This window comes from Hyperoodon ampullatus, assembly GCF_949752795.1.
Source record: "Hyperoodon ampullatus genome assembly, chromosome: 1".
Taxonomy (NCBI): Eukaryota; Metazoa; Chordata; class Mammalia; order Artiodactyla; family Ziphiidae; genus Hyperoodon; species Hyperoodon ampullatus.
In genome coordinates this window covers 1,676,212-1,703,566 of record NC_136914.1, presented here as the reverse complement: position 1 = coordinate 1,703,566, position 27,355 = coordinate 1,676,212, and the positions used below count along the sequence as shown (strand labels likewise).

General features: G+C 43.2%; 1 protein-coding gene across 3 annotated transcripts in view; it reads left to right on the top strand.

Moving 5' to 3' along the window:
• The window catches only part of TMEM131L (transmembrane 131 like), a 168,838-nt gene that overhangs the window by 64,096 nt on the left and 77,387 nt on the right, over positions 1–27,355 (top strand). For all 3 annotated transcript variants that reach the window (XM_079702895.1, XM_079702894.1, XM_079702893.1), the window contains exons 4-7: positions 9,474–9,542; positions 13,761–13,884; positions 15,195–15,311; positions 16,160–16,270. In XM_079702895.1, the coding sequence (XP_079559021.1) occupies positions 9,474–9,542; positions 13,761–13,884; positions 15,195–15,311; positions 16,160–16,270 (421 nt within the window). The remainder of the gene's footprint in view (positions 1–9,473; positions 9,543–13,760; positions 13,885–15,194; positions 15,312–16,159; positions 16,271–27,355) is intronic.

Genomic DNA, 27,355 nt, shown 5'->3' with positions numbered 1-27,355 from the left:
CGCAGAACCCTGTGGGAGAAACCATGACACCGTGACCATTATTTCTCAAGGGCAAATTGGTTTTGACATAACCCATTTTTGAGTTACCAGCCCCTCCATCCCTAGGAGAAAACCCCAGTCTCTCTGGCTTGTGTTAAGGAGTCCTTGTTTTTCGGGGCACACTCGGGATGGTTTCTCCAGTGTCGGTAAGCCTTGGGCTTCACATGAGAAAAATCAGGGTTTAAGCCACGCTGACGGTGGGATTCTATCGTGTAAGCTGTGAGCTTGGCAGTAGTGAGTTATGCTCTGTGGGCAAGTGTGGGCTCTGTGTTAGTATGTTCAGTGGAAAGCCTGATAGGCCAATCAAAAGAGCTTCTTCTACATTCCTGTTTTCAAAAAAAATTTGCATTCAGAGGGTAGATTTTGTTTTTCTCTTTTAAAGGGAGAGGACTTGAGCTTGTTGAATAGGGGCACGTTCAGAGCACGCGAATCCTTGCTCTTTGCAGCGCGCTGATGCCATGGCCAGGAGGGCTGGCCCTTCAAGGGACAGTTAAAACACTTAGGCATTTTTCATTAGATTTTTTTCGGACAATATTGCTAATATTCTTCGTAATTGCCTGAAATTGTTTTGATATATTTGCTCACATTGGGATTAAAAAAAGTCAGCCAGTGCATTGTGTTTGAATGAAAATGTTGTTCTGGACCTTGAAGCTATATAGGATTACTCTTTCACCCTCCCGAGAAACTATAAGAAACCCCCTTAGGTTCTTCCGTTTTTGTGTTACCAGCCTGCCTGAAGTCCGCGCGCCGTCACTTGTGTTTCCCCTGTCAGGAACCCCTTCCTCTGTGTTCACCTGAACACGGCGTATCCAGCCTTCTGGCCCTGCTCAGCGCCGTCTCGTCCAGAAAGCTTTTCTGAACCTGCTTCACAGCATCTTTCCCTCATATGGACTGTGCTCCACCTTGAGTGATAGGTGAGACTGTAGGCCCATGGAAGTTAGGCAGCCTCTTACTCTTCTTTGGATTCTTAGGTCAAACTGCCTTGGCTGCGGTAATGTCTAATGCAGGTAGAGTGCAGGAATTAGTGTTGGTGGGATTTGACATTGCCGCTTTTTTTTTTGGTGATGGTGGTTCCATCACCAGAAAAACTGAAGGAATTTCTCTGGAATACAAGCCAATATTGCTGCATCCTGTTCGTCTGAAAGCGTCAGATGCAAAAGTAGTGGCTTTCCCAAGCTTTAAATTTATAGAACTAATCTAATTAATCAAATTCTGCTATGACCAATCCAGTATATTCATACTGTTATCCATCTAAAAGCATTTTTTATATCAGCTAAGGTAACGTTTAGTTCCTGCTTAAATATCAAGGCGGTTGTAGCTTGGAAGTCATCTGTGAATAAATGTGCAAGATCAGTACACATTGGATATATATGTTTGCCATGTGTTAGGAAATAAAATGATTTTGTTGAAGAAAAAGTGATGTTTATATACCAAGTTACTTAAAGGATCATAGTTGAGCTTTAAAAAATAGCTTGTTCTCTATGTCAGTGAGTATCTTTCTGTTACCAGAGGGGAAAGGGTAGGGGATAAATTAGGAGTATGGGATTAACAGGTACACATTACTGTATATAAACTAAACAACAAGGATTTACTGTACAGCACAGGGAACTATATTCAGTATCTTGTAATAACCTATAAAGGAAAAGAATTGGGAAAAGAATGTGTATATAGGAGAATCACTTTGCTGTACACCTAAAGCTCACAATAATGTAAGTCAACAATTGTTCAGTTAAAAAACAAAAAACCAGCTTGTTCATGTTCAGAGAACTAATATCTAAATTTATATGGGCACGTTGGTTGGTTTTCTAAATATAGCTACAGTATTGCACAAACTGGCATTGTCCACTAATGATTGAGGAGGAAAAGGCCTTCATTCCCAGTCTCCCCATTCACTTATCGTTTGCGTGAATTTCTGTTTGGCTTCCTCTTCACCACGTGTAGCATCTGGCCAAGACTGTTACTGCTGGAGACGTCTAGTACTGATTTACATTTTCATGAGAACTTGTCTTAGAGCTGAAAGGTAGTGCAAAATGTATTTTGTATTTTGCAGGTTTAAAAATCATTTTAAACTATTTTAACATATAGTAGAGTCTAGGAAAAGATGTTAAGTCTTTAAACCGTAGATGAGAAGCCATGTTTTACAGTAAAGGGAAAGTTGGGCTGGGAGTAGGAAACATACGCTTAATTACTGGCCTTTTCTTTTATAGGTTTTTGCATGGTTATTTAACCACTCAACTAAAGACGTTCTTTATAGCATGTGGACTGTGGTATGATTAAATGTGTAAATGCAATAATATATTTAAAATTCTTTAACATGCAAATGTAACATCTTTTGAATGTAAGGTCCTGCTAGTGAGACTAGAAGGAGGGGGTGGCTTTGTGTGGTATCAGCGTGTCAGATGCCAGGACGGCCCTCAGTGTCCGCCGCGTGTGGAGTTAAGAAAGGTAGAGAAGTCAGGGTGTCAGCAGGGCTCCCGGCTGGGCGGGTTGGCTGTCGCTCACCAGGAGGGGCAGACAGTGCTGTGAACCACTGGGGAGACCAAGGAAGACGCTGAGCTCCATCTTGGATTGTGTTTGGGGGTTCCGGGGGGCCGTCTGCGGGATGGCGTCCACTTCAGATGGAAGCACAGGTCAGAAGCTCAACAGAGGAGCCCAGGCCACAGATACACAGGCTTGGGAAATGAATCAGTCAGACCACAGAAACCGACCCTGGCTGATTTAAGCAGAAAAGGAATTCATTGAAAAGATGCTGGGCAGCGTACAGAATCTCGAGGAAGACTGAAGAACCAGGCTCAGAAAGCAAACAAGCAAGAGGGGACTTTGCAGCGGGAACCACAGCCAGAGCGTGTCCTGGAAGGAGACTGCTGAGGATGCCCCGGCCCCTGCCGCTCCCCATCTGTGGTGGTTACGACCCCAGAACAGCCCCACCTCCTTCCTCCCTTGTGGCATCATTAGCCGCTGCCCTGCCCCGGGCCTGTGAGCCCGGCCAAGTCTAGGTCGTGTGCTGGCGCCCGGCAGCAAGCTGGGCCACTACAACTAGGGCGGTTGACCCTCGAACATCTCGGGTTTGAGCTGTGCAGGTGAACTTAAACGTGCTCTCTTTCTACCAGTACGGACTACACGATCCGCAGTTGATTGAACCTGTGGACGCAGAACCGCAACTAGGGGGCGGATCCTGAGGGCTGACTGTAAAGTTAATACAGACTTTTGACTGTGTGGGGGCGGAGCCCCTGAGCCCCAGTGTTGTTCAAGGTCACCTGTCACTGGCCCTTTCACAGCTCAGCAGGGGTGACAGTGGCAAACCTGTGAATGTGGTAAGGAAGCTTAAGATGCTGGACAGCCAGAAAAATCCAGGTGTCTGTATGGGAAGCATCACCCTGTTGGTGATGGGTGAGCCTAAGGGGTGAGTGTGATGGTCCAGAAAGAGTGAGAATTGAGGAAGGGGTGCCCTGGGAGGGGTGAGCAGGGGGAGCCCCAGGGGTGGGAGGAAGACTGGGCGGAAGACTGGGCGGGACGGCCTAGAAACCAAGGGAGGGCACTCGGGAGACAGTAGCCCCGAGAGTGAGTCAGCGCGGCCCTCGAGGTCACAGCTTGTTATCCCTGGAGCCCTCAGCAAGAGCAGTCTCGGTGAGGGAGGGGGCGATGCGGGAGAGAAGGGGGCCGGAGGCAGCGTGGGGAGGGGCTCTGAGCCGGGCTCACCGGCCGCTCAGTGGGCTGCATGGGCTTCGGCAAGTCACTCAAGCGCTCAGCGCGTCTGTGTCCCTGTGTGTGGAAGTGGGGCACTAACAGCACCCACAGGGTGTGTGGGGTTACACGGGGTAATCAAGCGCCTGGCACAGCATCCGTGCACTTGCTCAGTAGACGGGCTTGCGGTCACTGGTACTCTCACCGGCGGCTTGCTGCGGAGGGCAGAGAGGGCTGGGCGCGGGTGAGGAACATCAGGGCCTCGTAAGTGGACGAGAAAGACGGCGCGGGTAAGGAGATGGTGAAAACCCTGGGGAGGGCAGGACGGGGCTGGGAGGCCCTGGAATCAGCCCAGGACCCGCGCAGAAAGGCGAGGTGGGGGTCGTCTTTGAGAGAAGGAACACCTCCTCTGTGGATGGAGAAAGGGCATCAGCAACGCAGGGGACGGACTGCTGTGGAGGACTCTCGTCCTGGCCCTGGAGGGGTTGGCCATCACCGCGCCTTAAAATCCCAGATCTCTTGTCAGTGAGACCGCCTCCAGCAGACCACTGTTGGAACTGCTCCAAGGACTTTCCTCGACTTTGACTGTGAAGCCCAGGGCTTCTATAGTAGAAGAAACTAGGAAAATCGTCTACTACCAAATGACTTTTTCCCCCTCTGGGAATTTAATCGTGAAGAATACGGGTTTCTGCCTCCATTTTTTCCCCCCCTGCCTCTTGGCTTGTGGCTTGCGGGGTCTTAGCTCCCCAACCAGGGACTGAACCTGTGCCCTCGTCGGGGAGAGCGCGGAGTCCTAACCACTGGACCGCCGGGAAGTCCCTCTGCCTCCATTTTTAAGCGACTCTTTGCGAATAGTTAATTTACCAGGAAGAATGACATTTCTAACTTAAGTAGACATGCCTGTGTATTTCATAGTTTTTTCCTTTCAGTAAACTTCTGGGGAGAAGTATTTTTTAAATTAAAAGTAAAGCAGAACACAACTTGTACTACCAAAATTATGATGTAGAGTTTTATAACTCGTGTAGTTACAGAACTCATTTCATACATCATGCAGCCTGGGCCGTTTGTTCTTCAACTGAAGGCTCTAGAGCTGGTACCGATGGATCCGAGGGGTACTCAGGGCAGCGTCAGTGCCATTGGTGGGGCTGTGCAGGCCTTGCCCTGCGGTGGCCAGTCTGACTGTGGGCAAGATTCCTAAGGGCTGCTGCAGGCTGGGGCTTCTTAGATCTGTACAGGGGTGGGTTCCAGTTCCACTGCATAAGGGAGAAGTACTGAATTCCTCCAAGGTCCTTGGGAATAGCAGCTGAGTCCTAAAAGTCCCTCTTTCTTGCTCTGGGTCCAAGGCGATTAACAATGCAGTGGCCTTGTCAGTGGCAGTGCCTTCTCGGTCTCAGGGCCGCCCTCCGGTCTGCACTCTCCTTCCTCCCTACTCACGCTGCCCCGCCCGGCTTTGTGCTCCCCACTCTGCATCTGGCTGGAGCCACCAGGTGCTCAGAGGGTGTTCTCCGAAGTGACCTGTGCTTCCTCAAGCTGTTAGCTTGGCTGGAGGTGCCTTGGTTCAGTTTGCATTGAGGGTTGCTGTCGGTGGAGCCCCAGCCCTCGAAGCCTTTCCTGACTCTTTCAGTAAGTTTCTCCTCCCGTGCTCTTTGAACTCTCTTGAGCTTTGAGTTTTGCCTGTTGTCACACAAGCCCGGCCCGGCCTCCTGGATCACTGTCTTCAGGGGAGACTCTTCTGAGCTGGCCTCCTGCCCCCCGTGCAGCTGGGCCACACCGAATTCAGCCGAGGGCTGTGAGGCAGGGGCCCGAGCCCCTGGGCCCTGATGCTCATTCCCAAGAGGAGGAGCATCGCGTCTGAAATGATGTGTTTTGGTTGGATAACATTGGTGAATGGCCAGAACAGTTGGTTATAGTTAATTCATTTTTATATCTAAGTTACTGGATTGAATTTTTTTAAAGGGTGTGTCTGATATTCGCAGATCGATTTAATTTTCCCAGGAAGGAGGACTGGGCATCCGAGTGCTTTTCTAAGGATCTTGGCATCATCCAGCCCAGCACCCTCGATGTGCTGAAGAGGAGACCAAGCCTTGTGTCATGCGGGAGCTCCTGGCTGGGACCTGACCCTAGGTCTTCTCATTTCCAGTGAAATTTCTTTCCTCTTACTAGCCACTTTTTCGAACTGTGTTTCTTTGTTTTATATACAGAGAAAAAAGATGACCAAAGTTAAAAAAAATGAGAGAGAAAGAAGATAAAAAAGTCAGGTAATCTTAGGCAAAGATATTCTTTCAAAAAAGCATGTGTGGAATTCCTTGTCCACATGTCCTGAAGCTGAGGGAAGGCGCGACTCTTTGCAGGAGGAGGGCATCTTCAGAATAAGTGGGCGTGGGACGGGGTCCATATAACAGGAGCGCCTCGCCTCAGTTTGCTGTCAGTTTTATGTCTTATTTCTGTGCCTCGTTCCTGCTATAGAAGCAGAACAGGCTCGCTCTTATTTTTCTCTTTTAATAAAGGGCTTTTCCTTGTAATCATCTTGCAGATGGGGAAACGGTGAAAGTTAGAAATACGTGGCATGAATTTATAATTTAGTTTTACAAGATGCATGCCTTTATTTTATGGCAGATGTGGGGACTCCTAAGAGTACAAGAGGCCAGGTGGACTTCCACATAAAAGAATCATCCGTATTGTTAAGGGTACAGATGTGAAGAGGGTAATGCTGACTTTTGAGAGAAAAAGGCAAGGGAAGACAGTGTATCTTTTATTTCTGAAGCTCTTGAGGCTTAAGTTATTTCTTTGATGTTGTTGACTTAGAAATGAAAACTTGGGCATCTTTAAACACAGTATAATTTCCTAGCTAGCGCTGATATTTGAGGATAATTGTTGATGTCCGTAGTTGACTAAATTTTGGCAGTTTGCTGCTTTTTTCCCCCTGCAGTCTTTAATACTCGAGGTCATATGTGCGTGAGATCTTTCCAGGTCAGTACCTGTGTCTAAAATGGTTTTATCTACGGGAACTAACTTTTTAACTCATATAGTGATGTTAAATCTCCTCGTACAACTTGATCTAGTTTCCAGATTTTAAAGTCAAGTGAGCTGAAACTGACCAAATGAGAAAGAGAAATCTGTTCTGTGACTTTTAGGAAAAAATACGGACATGGTTTTATTTCTCCATTGTGAGGCCAAAAAATAGTTTCTTTGAAGTTTCTACCATACTGCTTTAGGTTGAACCTTAAATGTCTGATTTTCACTGAGTATGAAAAACTTCCTGATTGTGGGATTTAGAAAACTCTGTTATGGTGCGAGACAGCCCAGGTTTATATTTCACTTGTTCTATTCAGAGATAATTACTACTACCCCATTTGGGACTTCTAAATCCTGAGCTCAGCTCTGACTCCACGCTCAGTTGGCCTCTCCATCTGTTCTCATGCTTTTCCTGTTAGATGACAGTCATCCTCTTAGTAACACGATCTAATATTTATTGCACTTAACTGTGTGCCAGGCGTGTAGCAAAGGCATTATTATTTCATTTTAACCTCATGATAACTATAAGGTGGCTACCGTTGTTATTTTCATGTTACAGATACTAAGGCTGGGACTTTTGGAAAGTTAAGTGACGGCTTTGGGTCTCAGCTCTGAAGCCCTGCCCCTCTCCTGGCAGGTGACACTGCCTTGGTTCCTTGGGTAGGTCATGTGAACTTGGATGGACTTGAACTCCATGCAGGGTTCAGGTTTCTGACCTGGATAGACAGATCTGCATTGGAATTTTGGCTGTGCCTCTTAGTAACTATGTGATCTTGGGTGAATTACTTAAATCCTCCAAAACCTTGTCTTCATTCAGAGGTTGTGTGTGAAATCTGATGATAAACCCACTTTCAGTACCCGAGGCAGGAAGAAGACTCTCATTAGTTACTTTACTTTTTACTAATACAGTAGCCTGACTTTTCTAAGATCATTCTTGGCATATGAAGTTGCCTGTTTTCTTCTCCTTCTGGAATGCTGAGCCCTGACCATCTCTGTCTGGAGTGGGGGTGACTGCGGTGCGTCTGATGTTGGCAGCTCTTTATGTCTCCTCCTGTGGCTCTTGAAAACATTTCTGGAGGCAACTGGGTGTGTGTGTTTGTGGCCTTTTTTGCAAGCAAGTCATGGAGTTAGTACTGGCCTTTTGGGGCTTGAGAGAGCCTAGTAAATAGCATACCTCTCACCTGCCCGAGCTGGACATGAGGGAGGAGGTTGGCAGATGGACACTGAGGTCACCTTTATTATTAATACAGTTGATGCTGAGGTAGAATAAAGGAGATACAGATAAGAGATAACAGAGAAAGGATTCTTAGGAGAGGGGACGGAGGAAGGGAAGCTTACACAGAGGCAGAAAAGTGGAGAGAGGAAGAAGAGATTGCAACCAGGATTCTTCCTGTGAGATGAGGATTTTGGAAGGGGTTCTCTGTATTGTTCGCACCTTCAAGAAAAATGAGAGAGGGGCTTGCTGAAGCTCACAGCGTTTCTATGGGCCGGCAAGTTCCAAACTCAAATGTCTATTCCTGGACCAGCCTCTGGACTGTGCTTGGTGGAGGGCTACTTTGCGGGAGGAGAACATGGAAAGATTGTATTTTGGAAAACTTACTTGGGTCTCTGAAAACAGTTATGCATGCTACATTTAGGAGCTTCTCCAGTTAAGTATTTTTGGAGTACATGGCTTTTAAAATGTCCTGTGACACTAAGTGAAGTAAGACAGAGAAAGACAAATATAGCGCTTATATGGGGAATCTAAAAAAAAAAAAAAAAAAAAGATACAGATGAACTGATTTACAAAACCAAAACAGACTCACAGACTTAGAGAATGAAATTATGGTTACCAGGGGAGAGGGATGGGGGAGGAGGGATAGATTGGGAGTTTGGGATTGACAAGTATACACTACTATATTTAAAATAGGTAACCAACAAGGACCTACTGTTTTGTTTTGTTTTTTTTTAAAAAAGAATTTCTTAAAAGAAATGTCGTATGACAGTTAATACTTTCTTGATACACACACGTGTATATATTTTATATTTATATATATTTTTACATATATTTTGTATTTTATGTCTTTAAGTATGTATATATATTGTTATAGCTTATTTTTTAATGTCTTTATATGTTTTTTAGTATTTTAATTTCTGGCTTTTGGTTCTGAAGGAAAATGAAATCATAGTAATGATTAACAACTGCTGAAAATATGACCTGCCGTATGAGATTTTATTTGATTGTTAATCTTAAAAATACAGACCTGGTGATGGTTTCAACCTTGGGGAGCAACCCTGGCTATGCTCCTGATCCTTTCCCTGTTACAACTTGTCTAACGAATGTAGAGGCCGAAGCTCCCTCCCTCTGCAACCCCTTACCCTCAGCCCCCGTCCTTGTGTGTCTTTTCTTGATTTGGGGTTTGTGAAAATAGATATGTTTCCTGAATTCACCCAGAAATGGAGCCTATTAAAAATTAAATCTATCTCCATTTTTTATCTGAATGCTTATAGAATCTATATATTTAGTATGAAGTTATACTAACCATAATCTAAGAGTATCTTAAATTTTTGCAGCTGTAGAATTATATTAGACTTGAATAATTCAACTTTAACATTTAAAATCTAGTTCAGACTCCTTTATAAGGAAGTAAAATTATATCTCATGAGAGCTATCGGCCTAAGTATATCCTCTTAACTCAGCATTCAAATTTTAAAAGTACAACAAAAATTAATCTGTCTTGTCTTTTCTTTTTTAGCTTCTCAGACAAGCTATTTAGTGGAAAAGCTTTACATTTTCAGCCATCAGTTCTAGATTTTGGAGTTCAGTAAGTATCTTCTCTTTATAATTTTAAATAATGTATTATTTACACTGTTTGCTTTCAGGATATCTCTTATGTATATGTATGATGTTAAATATATTTTAAATATATAGATAATATCAAGAGAGATTGACCCTAGAACTTGTTAAAAGGAACATTTTTGTGAAAAGCAGAGTGTAAGAGTTGTTTTAGCCCTTTCTTTAGTTTTTAATGAATGTACCTTATAATTTAAGTCGATAGTAAGTCCTTGTTTTTTCTGAAACAAAGCAGGTTATTTTATAAGGAAAAACTCTACATATTGATGGTTTCTGAATTTTTACAACTAGATTCACTGATTCACTCAGTTTTTACTGCTCTTTATGCTTTGGGATTCAAAAGTGTACGTACATTACTACGATCGAGGCTTTGGAAACAAGTTAAGTGGGGAAGACAGCGTGGAAGCTGTAATTCCTTGCAGTACATCTTGTTGAGAACCATGAGATGAAGGGGATGTGATCTGAGTGTCGGTTGAGGGACTGATCTGGGAACTCAGAGAAATTAAGGAAGAGAAGGGTGAAGCTGTGCTCAGGAGGGAACGTCAGGACTCAAGTGGGTTGTAATGAAGTGTTAAGACTCCCTGGATGCAGAATTTTGCTGCACTGAGTAGATGTAATTTCACCGTTAGTAGAGTTTCTAGGTGGAAGTAAAAGAGTGTTTCAGGATTAAAAACTCTGCTTGTTTTAGCAGCCTGGAACATCACTTCAGTTTTATGAAGAACTTTTTTGAGTTTCAAGAAAAGTTATGTGAGCGACATAACCCCGGTGCTAGGAGAGCATCTGGGGTGAGTTAGTGGTGGTCTCCTGTGTGCGCGCCTTTAGTCCCCTGGTTTCCTTCCTTCCATGTCCTTCTGATCTTCAAAATATCAGAGCTGCCATGAAGACTAGTGAATTTTAAATTTAAAAGCACATTGTTGAGCCTTTTAAGGAGAGTCTGTAAAAGGAAGAAGTGATAAAAGTGGGAAGGGAGCTTGCTGATTTTACAGGATTCTAGGCGTCTACTTTTTTGTTTTTGAATTTTTATATTTTTATTCTTAGGTAAAGAATGAGGTTTTATAATCAAACCTCACTGATTTCAAATTCTGAGTTCACTTTGCTTTTGTCAAAAGTAGTGTAAAAAGAAATTTCAGTGCAGGACCTACTTTAAAGTGTATGTTACAGATCGGTAGATATAACAAGATGGATAGTAGTAAATACACTTAGATTAGGATAACAATTCCAGTTCATGGGACACTGGCTGTCCATAGTATATTTACTCTTCAGTAATATAAAAAAATCCTACAGTCGTCAGTGCACATGATTGGATGTATGTATGTATTATCTGTGTATGTTAATTAGCTCTGCACATCAATTTCTGGTTCTAATAGCTGGAAGCATGTTGAAAAGAAATGTTTCAAGTTCTTGATTTGAAAAGGTTACTGAGTTTTAGACTTGAATCACCTTTGGATAATTCAGTTTTGTTTATGTAGTAGTTTATAGTTCTTAAAGTACAATCTTGTCTCCTGTGAGTTGAGTCTTAACAGCAATCCTAGAAGGATATTGGAGGTAGGTGTTGTCTAAGAGAGAGAATCATTTCCAAATATCTCTGTATTGGAGCATGTACTACAAATGCTCATATATTTGTTGCTGAGAAGTAAAGCAGTTTTCCCAAGGTCATTTTACTGGAAGTGACAGAGTAAATCTTTTGATTTCTAAGCCAGCATGTACCATGCTATTTTTCTCATAATTGAGATCCAAGATATGGTTATGGGAATAAATTATTTTTGCTGAAGTTAAAAAAACTCTCAATAATAACAAAATATAGCCTAAATCAGAACGCTTTTTAAAAATTAGTCAGGTTTTACCTTGCATCTAACAAATGGTCTAATCCATAGGCATTAGATACACATTTTAACCAGAGAGTTCTCATTTCTTCACTGCCCTAGGTCAAGTTTTGCTATTGTTTATTTTGGCGTTGACCTTGAGCAAACCTCATTCCTTCTCATAGTTCTGGTTTCCCTCTAGGATGCAAAATCAGGATCATGTTATTCAGTTGCCCTCTGCCTACTTCTTAGGGTTTATGTTAAGGGTTAATATTCTGCTGGTCCTGAGATTAAAAGTGCTAATCATTCATAAGAAATTTTAATCATTCTTTTGTAGTATTAAATTAATAGAGTATCTTCCAGTTGTCACTAGTGAAGGAAATTCTTATCCTCATAACACTTTTAAAAATAGAATTAAAAAAAATAGGATAAAAATAGTACTGTGGTGACTAGGTTTCAGCCAGCATTCTCTGTTAGGTCTCGTGAGGTTTCTGGTGGACACAGCCACTGGGCTCTGTTACATTGCAGTTTTGTGGTCTTATTTTTTAAGGTGCTTCTCGGGGAGACATTTGTATCCTTTGAAACTAAAAATCTTGTATTCCAATTATGTGAAGGAAACAAAAGCTTTGAGGATAAGTATTAATAACTTTGCTGATTGATTCATATTATTCACGTAAAACCTAAAGTCATGGAAGTTCTTATTTATTTAATTTAATTGAGGGAAAAGGCAGATGTGAGCCTAGTACTCCTGACACAGGGCTTTCTGAGGTGCTATGATGGTATAAAAAATTTTTAGTTGTTTTATTTAAGAACACTCTAAAAAAAATCAAAGTTTTAATCACACTTACTGTATTTTATTTGTAACTGGCTGTTAAGGACTTTTAAAATACATATTGGACATACTAAGCCTTCAACTAAGACTTGTGATTAAAAGTAGAAGGAAAAGCTGAAAGTAAAATTCCAAGGATTTGATGGCACTAATACAGTATTTTGGAAATCCTATTGTATATAAGAGAAACAGCATGCACTTAATTTTTCCTAAAGCACGCGTTTTTTTTAAATATTCAACTGTGAACCCCTAGTTTTTTTTTTTGTTTGTTTTGTTTTTTGCGGTACGCGGGCCTCTCACTGCTGTGGCCTCTCCCGTTGTGGAGCACAGGCTCCGGATGTGCAGGCTCAGCAGCCATGGCTCACGGGCCCAGCCGCTCTGCGGTATGTGGGATCTTCCCGGACCGGGGCACGAACCCGTGTCCCCTGCGTCGGCAGGCGGACTCTCAACCACTGTGCCGCCAGGGAAGCCCCCTAGTTTTTAATATAAGAAAAATTGGAACAAAATGAGAGAAACACAAACATAATGTAGATGATTTTTTTCCCTGTATTTAGAATATAGTTTCATTTCTAGGCCATACTAAAGAGGACCGTTTATTTGGGTCTCTGCCACTGAGGGTGTTAAAACTGGAGAGATGACGTCAGTGAAATTTTTACTGGCTCTCTATTTATCACAACACGGTTTAACTGGAGTGAATTTGGTATTGGGTAGTAGCAATCAGAGTAAACGATTCGAGGGAACATTGCAGGTAGCTCCAGGCAGCTGGGCTAGAAACTGGCCCCTTTCCTCTTGCAGTTCTTTTGTCAGAGCCCACCTTGTAGGTGGAGAGCCCTGCGGAAAAGATTCAACATCAAGGTTTCCATTAGTTAGGGTATTTGCTGAAGAGCAGAGATTCTTAACTCTGAGGGTCATGGAAAGTTTTGATAGTATGTATAACACTTTTGTGTGCATATTTGTGGATAGAGGAGCCAAAGCTTTCATTAGAGTTTTCTGAAAGACTCATGATTTAAATGAATAACAGCCAAAGCCAGAAAGTGCTGCAGAGCTTTCATTTTTCTCGGAAGAATGGTGTTTAACAATTAAGTTTTCTTTTATAAGACTTAATACAGTCTCTTTGCCAGTTGAAATCCATTCCCCCCAAAAGTATCTTTAAATTTATTACTCAGAAAATGAACCCTAAGAAGATTGACTTTTTCTATGAGTACAGTTTCTTATCTAAACATATTTCCATTTGCATTAGAGACCCATGTCAGAGAGATACCTAGTTCCCCCTAGGTGTTTTTTGGGAAGCATTCAATGGCCTAGATGGGTTGAATTCTTCTAATACAAAAATCAGTGGGGTGATACTGTGGGTTGGCGTGAGTGTCTTGTAAAAGAAAGGATTAAAAAATTTTTTTGACTGTTGTGGATAGAATGCTTTATTAACAACAGGATTGTTGCTTTTAACTTTGTAATGAAGTTCAACAGCTTTCTGGGTTTAGAGTGTATATATGGATGGATGGATGATTTTGTTTATAACCATACAATCCCTTGCGTTTTTTCCTTGTTCTCCTCCTAGGTTCCTGGGACACCCTGCAGCAAAGATTCTCTATGCGTATAACCCTAGCAGGGAGAGCGAGGTCGTGGTGAATTCCGTGTTTACAGCTGCGGGACATTTCCATGTGCCTCCCGTTCACTGCAGGGTGAGTGTGGACGCGTCTTGGAAGCTGTGCTGTGGCGGGCCGCCAGCTCTTCTTGCTTTCTTTGCCTGTAGTTTTTTCACTTTCTGTTGCCTGTCTCCCCTTTTTCTGCTCCCCAGACGCGTTCCTTCTATGTGTTTGCTTTAGCATTTATTTTTTCAGTTGTTCAGATTCATAATTTTGGTGGCTCTTGATTACCTATGTGGAAAAAAAATTGTTTAACGCATTTAAACTAGGTAGTAATGCATGTGTATTCAATACGACTTTTTCATACTTAAAGAACCTTAATATTACTTGTCTCGTAGTGACTACCAGTGCTGAAGCATTTAGTAACTAGTAAAGTTTACAGTGGTGATCTCTTCACCTGGCGAGTGTGCTAGGATGGTTAGGACTCTTTTCTAAATACAGGCCTAAGGGGGGTGAGTGGTTCCTTGTGAAGCTAATATGCACCATAACACAGAGCTCAAAACCCTGATCTTCTAATAGTTTTAATTTAATTTAATTTAAAAAAATTTTATTTATTTTTTTGGCTGCATCGGGTCTTCATCGTGGCAAGCGGGCTCTTTGTTGGGGAGCGCGGGCTTCCCTCTGGTTGCGGTGCGTGGGCTCAGTAGTTGTGGTGCGTGGGTTTAGTTGCCCCACGGCATGTGGGATCTTAGTTCCCCGACCGGGGATTGAACCCGCATCCCCTGCATTGGAAGGCGGATTCTTTACCACCGGACCATCAGGGAAGTCCTTAATAGCCTTAATTTTAGTAATTCAATTTAACTTTAAAACTTTTAAAAGGTCTTTAACTTTAATGAAGATCCAGGTTCCTACTAGAGTTTATTTTCTTCACTATCCCCATTTTTTTTTTTTTTAATACTGGGACTCAGGAAGTGGAGTAAGGGGAGCCCACTATTTTGATCATGACAGTCTGTCCAGATAAACGCTGTCCCTGACTTTTACTAAGTAGCAACATGTCGGTACACCGGTGGTTCTCTTTACTTAAGTGGAGGTGGAAGTGTGTTAGACACAGGCCCTTGAACACATGGGGGAGGAAGAGGAGGGTAAAGGAAAGGTATGAGGCACATGGCTCCACTCGGGGTGAAAGCTGTCTTGCCCTAAGTCCACAGTGTGCTCTTTGATATTTTCTCTTAGACTGTTGGATGTTGATCTGTTTGGACATTCTCGGGGATTCATGATATGCATAAATCAGGGGTGCAAGAATACACAAATATCTGTTAACAGGAATTGTCAAGAAGAAAGTCTGTGAAAGACAGTTTGTCAAAGAGGGGCCATTCCAAGTGGCTAATGAGGTAGCTTTCTTTCAGGTAATTCCAGCAATGGGGAAAACGTCCTTCAGAATTATTTTCTTACCTACTGAAGAAGGAAGCATTGAAAGTTCTTTATTTATTAATACCTCCTCACATGGAGTTCTTTCTTATCATGTAAGTAGCTTTTTCTGTTGGTCATATAATTTGGCTGTTGACGTAATGAAGGAGTTTGGATGTTAAAGAAAAGCCTTTTGGAAATGTTGCCGCCTAGTTCATGTCAGTCAAGTATAAGGCTGCTTAGTTGACGTCCAGCTAACCAGCCCTCCTTCTTCCTCTGCCTCATGGGCCAGGTGGCCATCTTTCGTGCAAAGTGCACGGCTGGAATGCACCTTGGATCTCGAAAGGGTATCAGAACGAAACAGAGAAATCTATCGGACGGTTTTCTAGTATAAAATATAATGGGGTTTCAAAACTCACGACGCTCACCTCCAGCAGTCCAGGGATAGGAAGCTTGTGAGGGCAGCCCCTGGGGGTTTTGCTTCCTCCTCTCCTGGGCTCAGGACTGTTTCTGCTCTGGGGACACGGACTGCATGCTTGGGGGCCCGTCCCCAGGGAGCTCCCTATTCTAGCAAAGCACTGGGGAGGGAGTGAGAGGAGTCTTTTTGTTGTTGGTCACAGAAATAGTCAGGAATCTTTATCTTAAGCGGTATCTGTGACATCTTTCATTTAAGTGCCAAGATCTATCACTTTGGTGGCTAATTCTTACAGGATTTCATGTAACTCATGGTCCCACATCAGAAAAGTTGTCCATTTCTGAAGAGATTTGCTGCATTGAGGAACATTCAGCTTAAGTACAGCAACTTTTGTTGCATTTTTGGTTTTGGAGGACAAAGATAAATATAATAATTGGATTAATAGTCTTGACGGCCAAGTTGACGAACACAGATTTCCTTTGGAAAGGTATTTCAGCACTATGTCAAATGTGTTTCAAAAGTAATAGATTTTTCTTTTCTTTCCTGCAGGTATCTGGCATTGGCACTCGCAGAATCTCTGCAGAAGGGTCTGTAAAACAGCTACCAAATGCTTACTTTCTGCTTCCACAGGTCCAGAGCGTTCAGCTTTCACAAACACAGGTGATTTTAGTAGGACATTTATTTTGAACGCTGATAAATACCAAACTTTGTAGCCTCTACATTTACGTGTCTTACGCAGAGTACAGACAGACCTTTTTACCTAGTCAGAAGTGGGATTTTAACATGTTCCGCTTTTGGAAAAAATCCTGGTACATATGGAAATAACGTATGTAGGTAAAGTGTCAGTGGAATCCGTATACTTCTTTTTAACGGCTGTATAGTCCACGGTGTTGATATTCCATAGTTTGCTTAGTCCTGTTGTTGGTCATTTGCAGTGTGTCCCGTTTTTCATTATTTTTACCATTAGGCTGTGTACATATTTTACAGGTTTCTTTATTTCTCTTTTGGACTACCTGTTTCTTTGGGGTGTATTTTGTAAAGAGGATTCTGTAGTTAAAGACTACGAACCGGTTTATAGGGCTTGTTAATCTTGCCAGGGTGCTTTTCAGGGAGCCAGACCCTCCCTGGTCACTGGTAATGACATTCCTGCAAGCGGGTAATGACATTCCTGCAAGCGTCTTTCCCTCTCTCCGCCCTCCTGCCATGAGTCCTGCCTGGGTGTGGCTCAGGGGAGAGAAATGTTTTCATTGTCTTAGTAGGTATATAATGGAACCTTACAATTCCTTTAATGCGTATTTCATTAATGGCTTATAGGGTTGGCCGTTTTTTCCCTTCGATTATTTATATTTCCTTGCAACTGTGGATAACTGTTGAAATTCCAAAAGCACTTGACCCAACATATTATGAAGCTTACCACCTTACCTACCCTTTCTTTCTAATGAATAGCTAAAGCCCGCCGCTCGGACTTCTTGTAGGTCACGGTACCCAGGCTTTCCTTCACCATCAGCTTCACTGCGCCTCTGCTGCGGGCCAGGCGGGAGTCTGGCACCTCTGTCTCCATGGAGCTCTCATTCCAGTGGGGAGAGAAGCAAAATTAATTTACCTGTAATGTAATGTCTGGGTGCTTTGCCACCCAATAGGTCGTTCTTAGGGATTTAACATACTGTTTCCATTTTTTAATAAAATGGAATATAGCTCTTCCTCAGGATTTTAAGGGAGATTTCTTTTTATTTGCAAATTTGGATTTGGTTTAAGTTGTAAAACCAGTGGGACTGTATTGAAAGGTTTTAGGCTGGAGACTGCTGTGATCTGACCTGCATTTTTGTAAGGGCTTGGAAGGCCTAGAGAAAGTTTAATTTGCATGTGCTGACAGCGAGGGCTTTTCCTGTGAGCACTTTCAGCCTTATCTTGGGGCTCTCCTTCAGCGGCGGGGAGGGGGTGCAGCTGGGAATGGCCAGGTTTCTCTGGTGACTGAGAGCTTTGAGTGCCTGGTGCCACGTTAGTGGTGATAAAAGCACTGAAACCGAGGCGGGTGTTCCGATTACCTTAGTTAATGCCGTTAATTGAAGGATACGTGGAATTAAGCGCCTCAGAGGCCTTGGTGTGATGAGAGCGTGCCTGCCACCCACTCTGCCCGGCAGGCCCCGTCCTTGCCGCGGTGCCCTCTGCCCCGCCCCGCATCCAGGCCATCCTCGTCTGGGCCACTGTAGCAGCCCCTTAACTGGTCTGCCAGCGTCTGCTTTGGCCCTTTCAAGTCCTCTTCCCCAAAATGCAAGTTGGACGTCGTCAGTCTCCTGCTTTCCGTGCATTCCCGTAGGATTTAGGACTTAAACGGAGCCCTTGCTGTGGCCGGGAGGCCTTGCGCCGTCTGGCGCCGTCTCTCCCCTGCCTCCCTCCCTCTGCTGCTCCCACTGCCTCTCCCCCGCCTGCCCCTGGACCTCTGCGCCTGCTGTTTCCCCAGACGCCCCTCCCCCAGCTTTTCTCACAGTTAACCCTCACTTCATCCTTCCTTTCTCATCTTGAGTTCTCCAGGGATCTTGCTGTCTCTGCCATTCAGTTCCAGACCTCGGCTGGCCTGCAGTACAACTGACTTCCTTCCCCCTTAGGACTCGTATCCGGTGAAATAATCCCACGCCCACATAGTGTGGTTACTTAGCCACTCTCTCTTTCACTCGTGGAATTTAAGCCCCACGAAAGCGGGGGCCACCTGACTTGGCGTTCCATATCTTCCAGGCCCAGCCCGGGGCCTGCCGTCGGAGGGGCCCATGAACTTGGGCTGACGGGAGTTTTGGCCAGCTCCCCCTACCACGGCGGTGACTTGGCTTTTCTTGTTTCTGCCTTAGCTGGTACGAAACCCTGTTTTGTTTCTTTTTTCCTTTTTTGCATTTTTATCTATATTTAACAGCTTTGTCGAGATATGATTCACATACAACAAAATTCACCCACTTAAAGTGTACCCCCACTGGTTGTTAGGATACTCACAGAGTTGTGCAGCTTTCACCACTCTCTCACAGTCTAATTTTAGAACATTTTCTTCGCCCTAGTCCCTGGCAACTGCTACTCTATTTTCTGTCTCTATAGATTTGTCTGTTTTGGACATTTCACGTAAATGAATCGTGTGGTCTTTTGTGATTGGCTCCTTTCACTTAGCATAGTGTTTTCAAGTTTCATCCATGTTATCAGGTTTTCCTGCCTTTTTATTGCCAAATGATATATTGTCTAGGCATATACCACATTTTGTTTAAACATTTATCAATTGGTTTCATTTGTTTTAGTTTTTTTGGCTATTATGAATAATGTCGCTGTGAACATGGACAAGTTTGTGTGGACGTATGTCTTCTGTTCTCTTGGGTGTATATGTAAGGGTGGAATTTTGCTGGGTCATATGGTAATTCTATGTCTCACATTTTGAGGAGTTGTCAAACTGTTTTCTAAAGTGGTTGTATCATTTTACAATCTCACCAGCAATATATGAGGATTCCAGTTCTCTGCAACTTTGCCAAGGCTTGTTATTTTCTGTTTTTTTGTTGTTGTTTTGTTTTTTATAGCCATCCTAGTGGGTGTGAAGTGATACCTCATGTGGTTTTTATTTGCGTTTCCTTAATCACTAATGATGTTGAGCATCTTTTCATGTGCTTTTTGATGATTTTTATATCTTCTTTGGAGAAATGTCTATTCAGATCCTTTGCCCATTTTTTAATTGGGTTATTTGTCTTTTTATTGTTGAGATGTAAGTGTTCTTTATATATTCTAGATAGTAGACTTTCATCAGGTACATGATTTGTATGTATTTTTCTCCCATTCTTTAGGTTGTCTTTCTATTTTTAATTTTGATGAAGTCCAGTTCACCTATTTTTTATTTGGTCACTTATGCTTTTAGTATCAAATCTAACAAGGTCCAAGGTTGTAAAGATTTACTCCTGTGTTTTCTTCTGAGTTTTATAGTTCATCTCTTGTAGTGAGGTCTTGTGACCCATTTTTACTTCATTTTAGTGTATAGTGTGAGCTCGGGATCCAAGTTCATTCTTTTCGTATGCATTTCCAGTAATCCCAGTACCACTGGTTGAAAAGACAGTTCTTCCCCCATTGGAGTGTCTCGGCGTTCTCCTTGACTGTCTCAGCTTCAGCTCTGTTCCCAATGGTAGATTCTCTCCATTTTCATTTATACTGGGATCTATGAGTTTCGTCAAGTCACTGTCTAAGGCTGCTCCTGTTGAGCATAGCTCCCCCCATCAGTCAGTCAACAGTTTGTTATTAGATATCATTTCTTGAATGTTCCAGGAAGTGATAGGGCAGTGAACACAGCACAGTGTCCCTGCTCTTATGACGTGACAATGTAGAATACATTTCAGAGTTTGAAGGTAAAACTCAATTTTTTTGACTGATCTTTTGTTGGAACCCAGTATTGAGAGGTCTAAATATCAAAAAATATTTCTTAAAAGGCAATTATTTAAATTTCTTTCATTTTTACAGTGATTCAGAAAAAGAAACTTTAAAGTCTTTTTTTCAAGGCTTACTACACCTAGAAACAAAAACAAAAACCTACAAAATTTAGACTTAAGAAATAATTATGGCATTCCTCAGAAAAAATCCTGACTATAATATTTTTGCATTTAAACTGCACACGTAAAATGCGTTCAAGTTGTGTTTTAAGTGGCTGTAAGGTTGCCGGCTGTCCTTTTCCAGAAAGGAGTATCTTTATTTTGATATTCTTTCTGTCCCATGTTTTTGTCTACCTTTTGCCCGTGGTCCAGAACCCATAATCTGGGATGGGTGCTGAGTTCAAGAGGTCTCTTCTCTCAACGGGGAAGGAGGGTGGGGGAAGGAGTGCTCATGACTGAATCTTCTCCAGGACAGAGCTGGAAAGTGCATCTGGTAGAAAGCTAAAGAGCGAGAAGGTTTAGGCAGAAATGAATATGTCCTGAGTCTTTCAGATACAGGGATTGTCACTGGCCTTTGCTCACACATACTTAAAATTGCTTCCTAAGGTAGCAACTAGAAAGTTCTGTAATCAGAACACTTTGGCTCACTTACCCTTGCAGCTTACCACATGATACCTCACACAGAGGGACTCTGGCAGCACTTGGTCTTGTCTCCTGAGCTGCTAAAAGATTCAGTTAGCTATGACAAAATCAAATTTAAATAATGCTAGTAAAAATAACCATGCGTTTATTTTAGGGAATCAAACTGGAGGGAAAATTAAGTACTTCCATGAGGGTCAAAAGCCAATTTCCTCCCGCTGTCTGTCTTTTTCCAAGCCTGTGCTCCTTCCACTGAGCTCACTGTCTCTCGTTGGATCGTTACATGAACACCCGTAAAGCCCCAGGACGGAGCCCACCCCCAGGTCACAGAGTGTAACTTTACTGAGGCCCCTGCACAGGGCGTTGTTTGCTATTTCATCCTCCTTTTCTGAAAGAGCGACATTTAGGGAACATGGTCAGATGACATATGTCCATTTTATTTGATCTTATTTCTATGAATGGGGGGAAAACAGTGGGAATATTTATAATGTCATATAGATTGTACTTGGTTCAAGATCTCAATTTGTTTTTTGGAATAACAAAAAAAAAAAGTGTCCCTCTTGTGAAATAAACTAGGGTGCCCGTGAAAACATTGTTAGGTTATCTCAGTTGTTTTGTAGTGTGAGCTCATTCCAGCCCTTTCGTGTGTGTCCATTCATACCTGACTTTTGCATTTTTTCTGCTCCGTCGAACTGGATTAAGTGGCTCACTCTCTTCTGCTGAAGCCAAGAATGTTTGTGTGATTCGTCTCCTGTCTAAATTCGTGCTGGCCGGGAGTTCTGTAGCAGGGGCTGAGTTCAGTGAGAGGAGGGTGTGCATTGCAGCCTCTCTGCTGCACATGTGTGTCTGCTCCGGGGAAGACGGGGGCAGACGTGAGGAATTAATTTGCCTTTTCATTTAGTCCTTCTTTTTCATTTGTTTTGACGTTTATGGAGTGAGCGTCCCTAGCAGACAAGACGTCACTATGACAGTGGGTTTAAGTGAGAATCTGAGGTCCCTCTGCTTTTGGTGCAGTCCTGTCATCGTGTGGCACCTGGATTATCCCCCAGTCAGGCTTTCTCCCCTCCGGTGCACCTGCTGTGCATGCTGGTGATGTCTTCTTAAACAAAACTATTCGTTATTTCCCTGGTCACTGCACTGCTGCGTCCCTGTTGTTTGCAGGATCCAGCCCAAGCACCCTAGCTTGGCCTACAAGGTCCTTCGTCACCTGGGTCCAGCTTCTTCTCCAGCCTCGGGGGTACCACCCTGCTCTTCCCATCTCTGGCGTCACAAGCCTCCCATCACTGCTAGACCATATGCCATCCTCCTGTACAGACTGTCTCTCCTTCATAAGCTTTTGCCCCGTTCTGACTCCAACTGTACCTCTCATTCTGTCCCTTGAGACCCAGTTCAGCTATCACCTCCTCTCCAGGTTCCCGGGCCAGTCTCTGCTCTGGTCCCACGACGCTTGGTTCAAAGCTGCTTTAACATTTAGTGTCCCGGGCTGTCTCCCTCCGCTGCTCTTCCATGAGGCTCTCTAGGCCCGGGTCTGTTTCTTTTTCATTTTCATAATCTCAGCATCACCTTAGTGTTTGGTACATTGAGGGCAGCCCCCGGAGTTTTTCATAGGTAGATGAGTCAGTGGGCACCCGAGTTAAGAGCCCCAAATAGCATATCTCCAGTCGTAATATCTAAGATTTGTCTAACTTCACCTTTTCACCACATCAACCAGATGACCTTCAACAGATTTACTACCAGGGCAGGTGGTAATTATTCTTATTTTAGAAATTGTAGAATGGTCTTAGAGTTTAGGTTACTTGGTGGAGGTTGAGGACGGAGCTGGGATTGGCAGTCCCGGCTCAGTATGCTTTAAATTTTTCCCCAGGTAATGATTTTCATATTGTTGACTTTGTAATTCATGTTCCAGGAAAGGTATATGCAAAAAAAATTTTTTGGCAGCATTTTTATAACGGCAAAAACAGTAGAAACAGCCTAAAGGCTCAACAGTGGAAAAAGGATGTGATAAATTTAAGTATATCAACATAGTAGAATATTAAGTAGTTCTTCCAAGTTACAATTATGATGCTTATGTAGAAGTGTCTGACAAGCGAATAGAGTATAAGCTAGACTGTACTCTATGATTGTAACTGTAAAGTATATGGTGGGATGTAATATGTAAATAGAGTTGTGTTAGGCTCATGAAAAAGTAAGAAGTTTTATTTTTTAACGTTTTCTTTAGTGTTGTTTTGGATCCAAGCCACTGAGATTTGAGGAATGTTTCAGTGGTTTATTTGGGCAAAACAGAATATTTGAAATTGCCATTCTTTCAGAATCTGGCATATAGGGTCACTATAGCAATAACCTTGCCTCAGAGAGTTAAAAGAACTTAAATTATTATTATTGGAATCACTGTAAAATAATATTTATTGTTAAAGGTGGAATTATAAGGCAATATGGGAACACAGAGAGGTTTTAAATTAGAGGAAAGCCGACGACACAGTTCCCACGAAGTAACAGTGGATCTGTGTGTCCTAACATAGTATCATAGTATTGAATTCTCTCAAAAGGAGATTGTGATGATTAAAAAATTACAGTGTAATTATAAGAAAACACAGGAAACCAGAAAAGTGAAAAATTAGAAATAAGCCCCAAGACCCCAGTCACACTCAACACAGGTGACCAGGAAGAATATTTTGTCATCTCCTTTCTGAACTTTTCAGAGTGTCTATAGTGTCCTGTTACCGGATTGTGTAAAGGAGAGATTATTTCTGGGGATTGTGTGTGATGTCTGATACCCTTCAGACCAGGAGTTGCTACCCTTTTAAGACTGGCACAGCCTGGCTTTGGCGTGCTGCCGTCAGGCCCTGTGCCTGCCTGCCCGCCCGGGACAGGTGTTGGAGAGGCCTGCGGTGCCAGCCTGTGTGGAGCCTGGTGCTGGCCAGGCTCAGGGAGGGTGCCCCATGTTGCTCTCTGGGGACTCGCCTCCTAGGTGTTGATCCCTGCCGAGTAAGTACGGTGGCCTGGAAGGGAAGCTATAAAGTCAGTGTGGGGAGGAGGACAGGGAACGTTTCCAATCACAGTTCGACAGAGGAGAAATGGAAAGGGGCAGGTTTCTCAGTAACGAATAAGTTGCAGAAGTCTGAACGAGGATCTGGAGATGGAAAATAAAAACAGGGAAAGGCTAAAGGCCGCTGTGGCTGCCCTGTCTTCCCGATGTCTTACAGGATAAGTTAAATGAAATACACAGATTTTCTGGGTGCGATAGCTAAGAATTCCTACAAATCTGGATGGGAACATAACGTATTTAATCACATTCATTTGCCTGATGAAAGTTACCTTTTTTAACACAAAAATGTTAGTGTGTCAGACTCTGGAGAGTTATTACTGTATGTTCGGAAAATATACGCCGTTAACCTACCTGCCTCTGAATGCGGCTTTTTCCTTGCTTTAAGCAAGGAAATTGCTTAAATTTAAAATTTTTTCTTTTTTTCATTGGAGCCTCCAGTGAGAATGATTCAGTGGAGTGGGCGTTTGGGAGGAGTTAGAGGGCTGGTGAGTGGGAGACAGGAAGGAAGCTTGGTGAAGCTGCAGGAGGTACCCAGGGGTGGGGGTGTTCCCCTATCCTCGGCTTCCCTCTGCCCCCCAAACCCCCCAGCCCGCGGAGTCTCCTCCCCCCATCAGCCCCGTTTGCTCCTCTCAAACCTCTGCTCTCTGGGCAGAACAGTGTTCCAGGAGAGAACAGTTTCTCGGCCCCTCCTTTTTGGTTTTTTTTTAAATTTTTATTTATTTATTTATTTTTGGCTGTGTTGGGTCTTCATGGCTACATGCAGGCTTTCTCTATTTGCTGCGAGCGGGGGCTACTCTTTGTTGGGGTGCTTGGGGTTCTCATCACTGTGGCTTCTCTTGTTGCGGAGCACGGGCTCTAGGTGCGTGGGCTCAGGAGTTGTGGCACGTGGGCTCAGTAGTTGTGGCACACGGGCTTAGTCGCTCGCTCCACGGCACGTGGGATCTCCCCGGACCAGGGCTCGAACCCATGTCCCCTGCATTGGCAGGCAGATTCTTAACCACCGTGCCACCAGGGAAACCCTCGGCCCCTCTTTTTAACTCAGCACTTGCTTAGTCCCTTTTTTGCTTCCTGGAGAATTGACTAGTTCCTTACTGAAAGCCCCGAGAGACCCGTGTCGTAGCAAGGATAGTATGCAAAAGCTTTTGTTTCTGTGTATGTGTCTTCCTTTGCTAAGATTATAAGCTCCTTGAAGAGCAGGAATCACGTCCTAACCAGTATTTGTTTTCTTATCACCTAGCACAGAGCCTCGCCACAGAACACGTAGTAGATAAATGATTGAGAATTGAATAAATGACCTTAAAAAGCAAGAAATTAGAATTCTGCCAACATTCACTATACTAGAATATTCCAGAAACTTTTGTTAGAAGACTTGAAGATGCCCAATAAATAGATAGCACCTCTCTTCCTCAGGTTCTGAACTGGTGGATATATAAGAATCAGAAGCTAGAAAACTAAATTTCTATAACTGATAAGCCACATTCTCCTGTGTCAGCTTACGTAAGAGAGACGGAGTTGCTAACTCCCACCCTCAGGTAGACCGTGGTGTGGCCCCTTGGAAGGGACTTTTTTTTTAGTTGAAGCATAGTTGATGTACAATATTACATAAGTTATAGGTGTACAATATAGTGATTCACAATTTTTAAAGGTTATACTCCATTTATACTTATTATAAAATATTGGCTATATTCCCTGTGTTGCACAGTGTACCCTTGTAGCTTATTTGACACATGATAGTTTATGCCTCTTAATCCCCTGCCTCTGTCTTGCCCCTCCCCGCTTTCCTCTCCCCACTGGTAACCACTAGTTTGTTCTCTATATCTGTGAGTCTGCTTCTTTTTTGTTTTATTCACTAGTTTGTTTTGTGTTTCAGATAAGTGAAATCATACAGTATTTGTCTTTCTCTGTCTGACTTACTTCACTTAGCGTAATACCCCCCAAGTCCATCCATATTGTTGCAAATGGCAAAATTTCATTCTTCTTCATGGCTAGTAGTATTCCATTGTATGTATATACCACATCTTCTTTATCCATATCCATTCATCTGTTGTTGGACAGTTAGGTTGCTTCCATATTTTGACAATTGTAAATAAAACTGCTATGAACATTGGGGTGCATGTATCTTTTCAAATTAGTGTTTCTGTATTTTTCGAATATATACCCAAGAGTGGAATTGCTGGGTCATGTGGTAGTTCTATTTTTACTTTTTTGAGAAACCGCCAGACTGTTTTCCACAGTGGCTGCACCAACTTACATTCCCTCCACCAGTGTAACAGGGTTCCCTTTTCTCCACATGCTCACCAGCGTTTGTTATTTGTGCTCTTTTTGAGGATAGCCATTCTGTCAGGTGTGAGGTGATAATCTCATTGTGGTTTTGACTTCCATTTCCCTGATGATTAGCATTCATCTTTTCACGTGCCTGTTGACCATCTGCATTTCCTCTTATGGAAGGGATGTTTGAATCAAGGACAAACACCCTCACCCAGGATGTAGAGAGGAGGAGAAAAGAAACCAGCTCCTCCAATAGCCCCGGCCCTGTCACCCTGCCTGCAGTACAGGGTCATTGTCTGTGGCTCACTAATAGGCAACTGCCTCTACCTTGAGGGGAGAGGAAGGCTTGGGGCAAAGGAACAGGAGTATCAGGAGTATTTAGTGTTTTGTGTTTACTTTCCTAATACTGCTGCTCAGTTTTGGACTTTTGACCCTTTGGGCTTACCCGTTGTTAAGCCCATGGCCCTCTCTCTCTGCACGGAGATGAGCAGACTTCCCGTGGCCGTGCTCCTGCCTTCCTGAGCCTGTTCCTTCTCCCACTGGTACCAGCCCTGCTTTGTCGATCCTCTGTGGACCACTGGGATGCACATTTGAGTTTTCCCCTGGAAAGCTCTGAGATGCATTATAATAATTCATCAATAATCTGCTCCAAAGCCACACTATGCCCCAGGTCTGAAGTTCATATCCTCATCTGTTTCCCATCCCAAATTCTTTTCAAGTATCCAATGAAGCTTACCAGAGCTTTGAAAGGGGATCAAATAACAGAATTAAGATATTCCAAAAAAAAAAAAAAAAAAAAACAACCCAGCCTTATAAGGATTCCCCATCACAGAACTGTATAGTGAAGTGAATAAGAAAGTGAATTGTAAAACCAGGCCACCTGGGTAAAAGTCTTGGTCCTGAGTGGTCTTGGCCAGTTTACCTAACCCTTTTACGTCTCAGTTTATCTATAAAACAGATGATAGCGCTACCTCATAGGAGTGCTATAGTTATTGAATACATGAATACATGTAAAAAGCTTAGAAGTTAGTATCTGGCACATAGCTAAAATGCATTTATCACTTAAAAAAGTTTTTATATATAAACCCTCTCCTATTATGAAACTCTCAGGGAGAAATTTAAAATTCAGAGAAGCAATCCTTGGCAAGACATGAAAGTTCAAGGTTCTAGTCCCATATCAAATTAGGTTGGCCTGTGAGTTAACATGCAGAGAATTTGAAGTCCTCCCTAATTCCTTTTTTTTTTTTTTTTGGTCTTAGCCAGAGAGCTTCTCCATGCCTGTGTGCAGCTGGGGTAACTCCCCCCACCCCTCACCGCCCGCCCAGGGCTTCTCGGAAAGCCCCCCGCCAGGATGTGCATGGCTTCCCCAGGGCTTCTCAGAAATTACAGTAGTTCAACACTAAGTCTCTC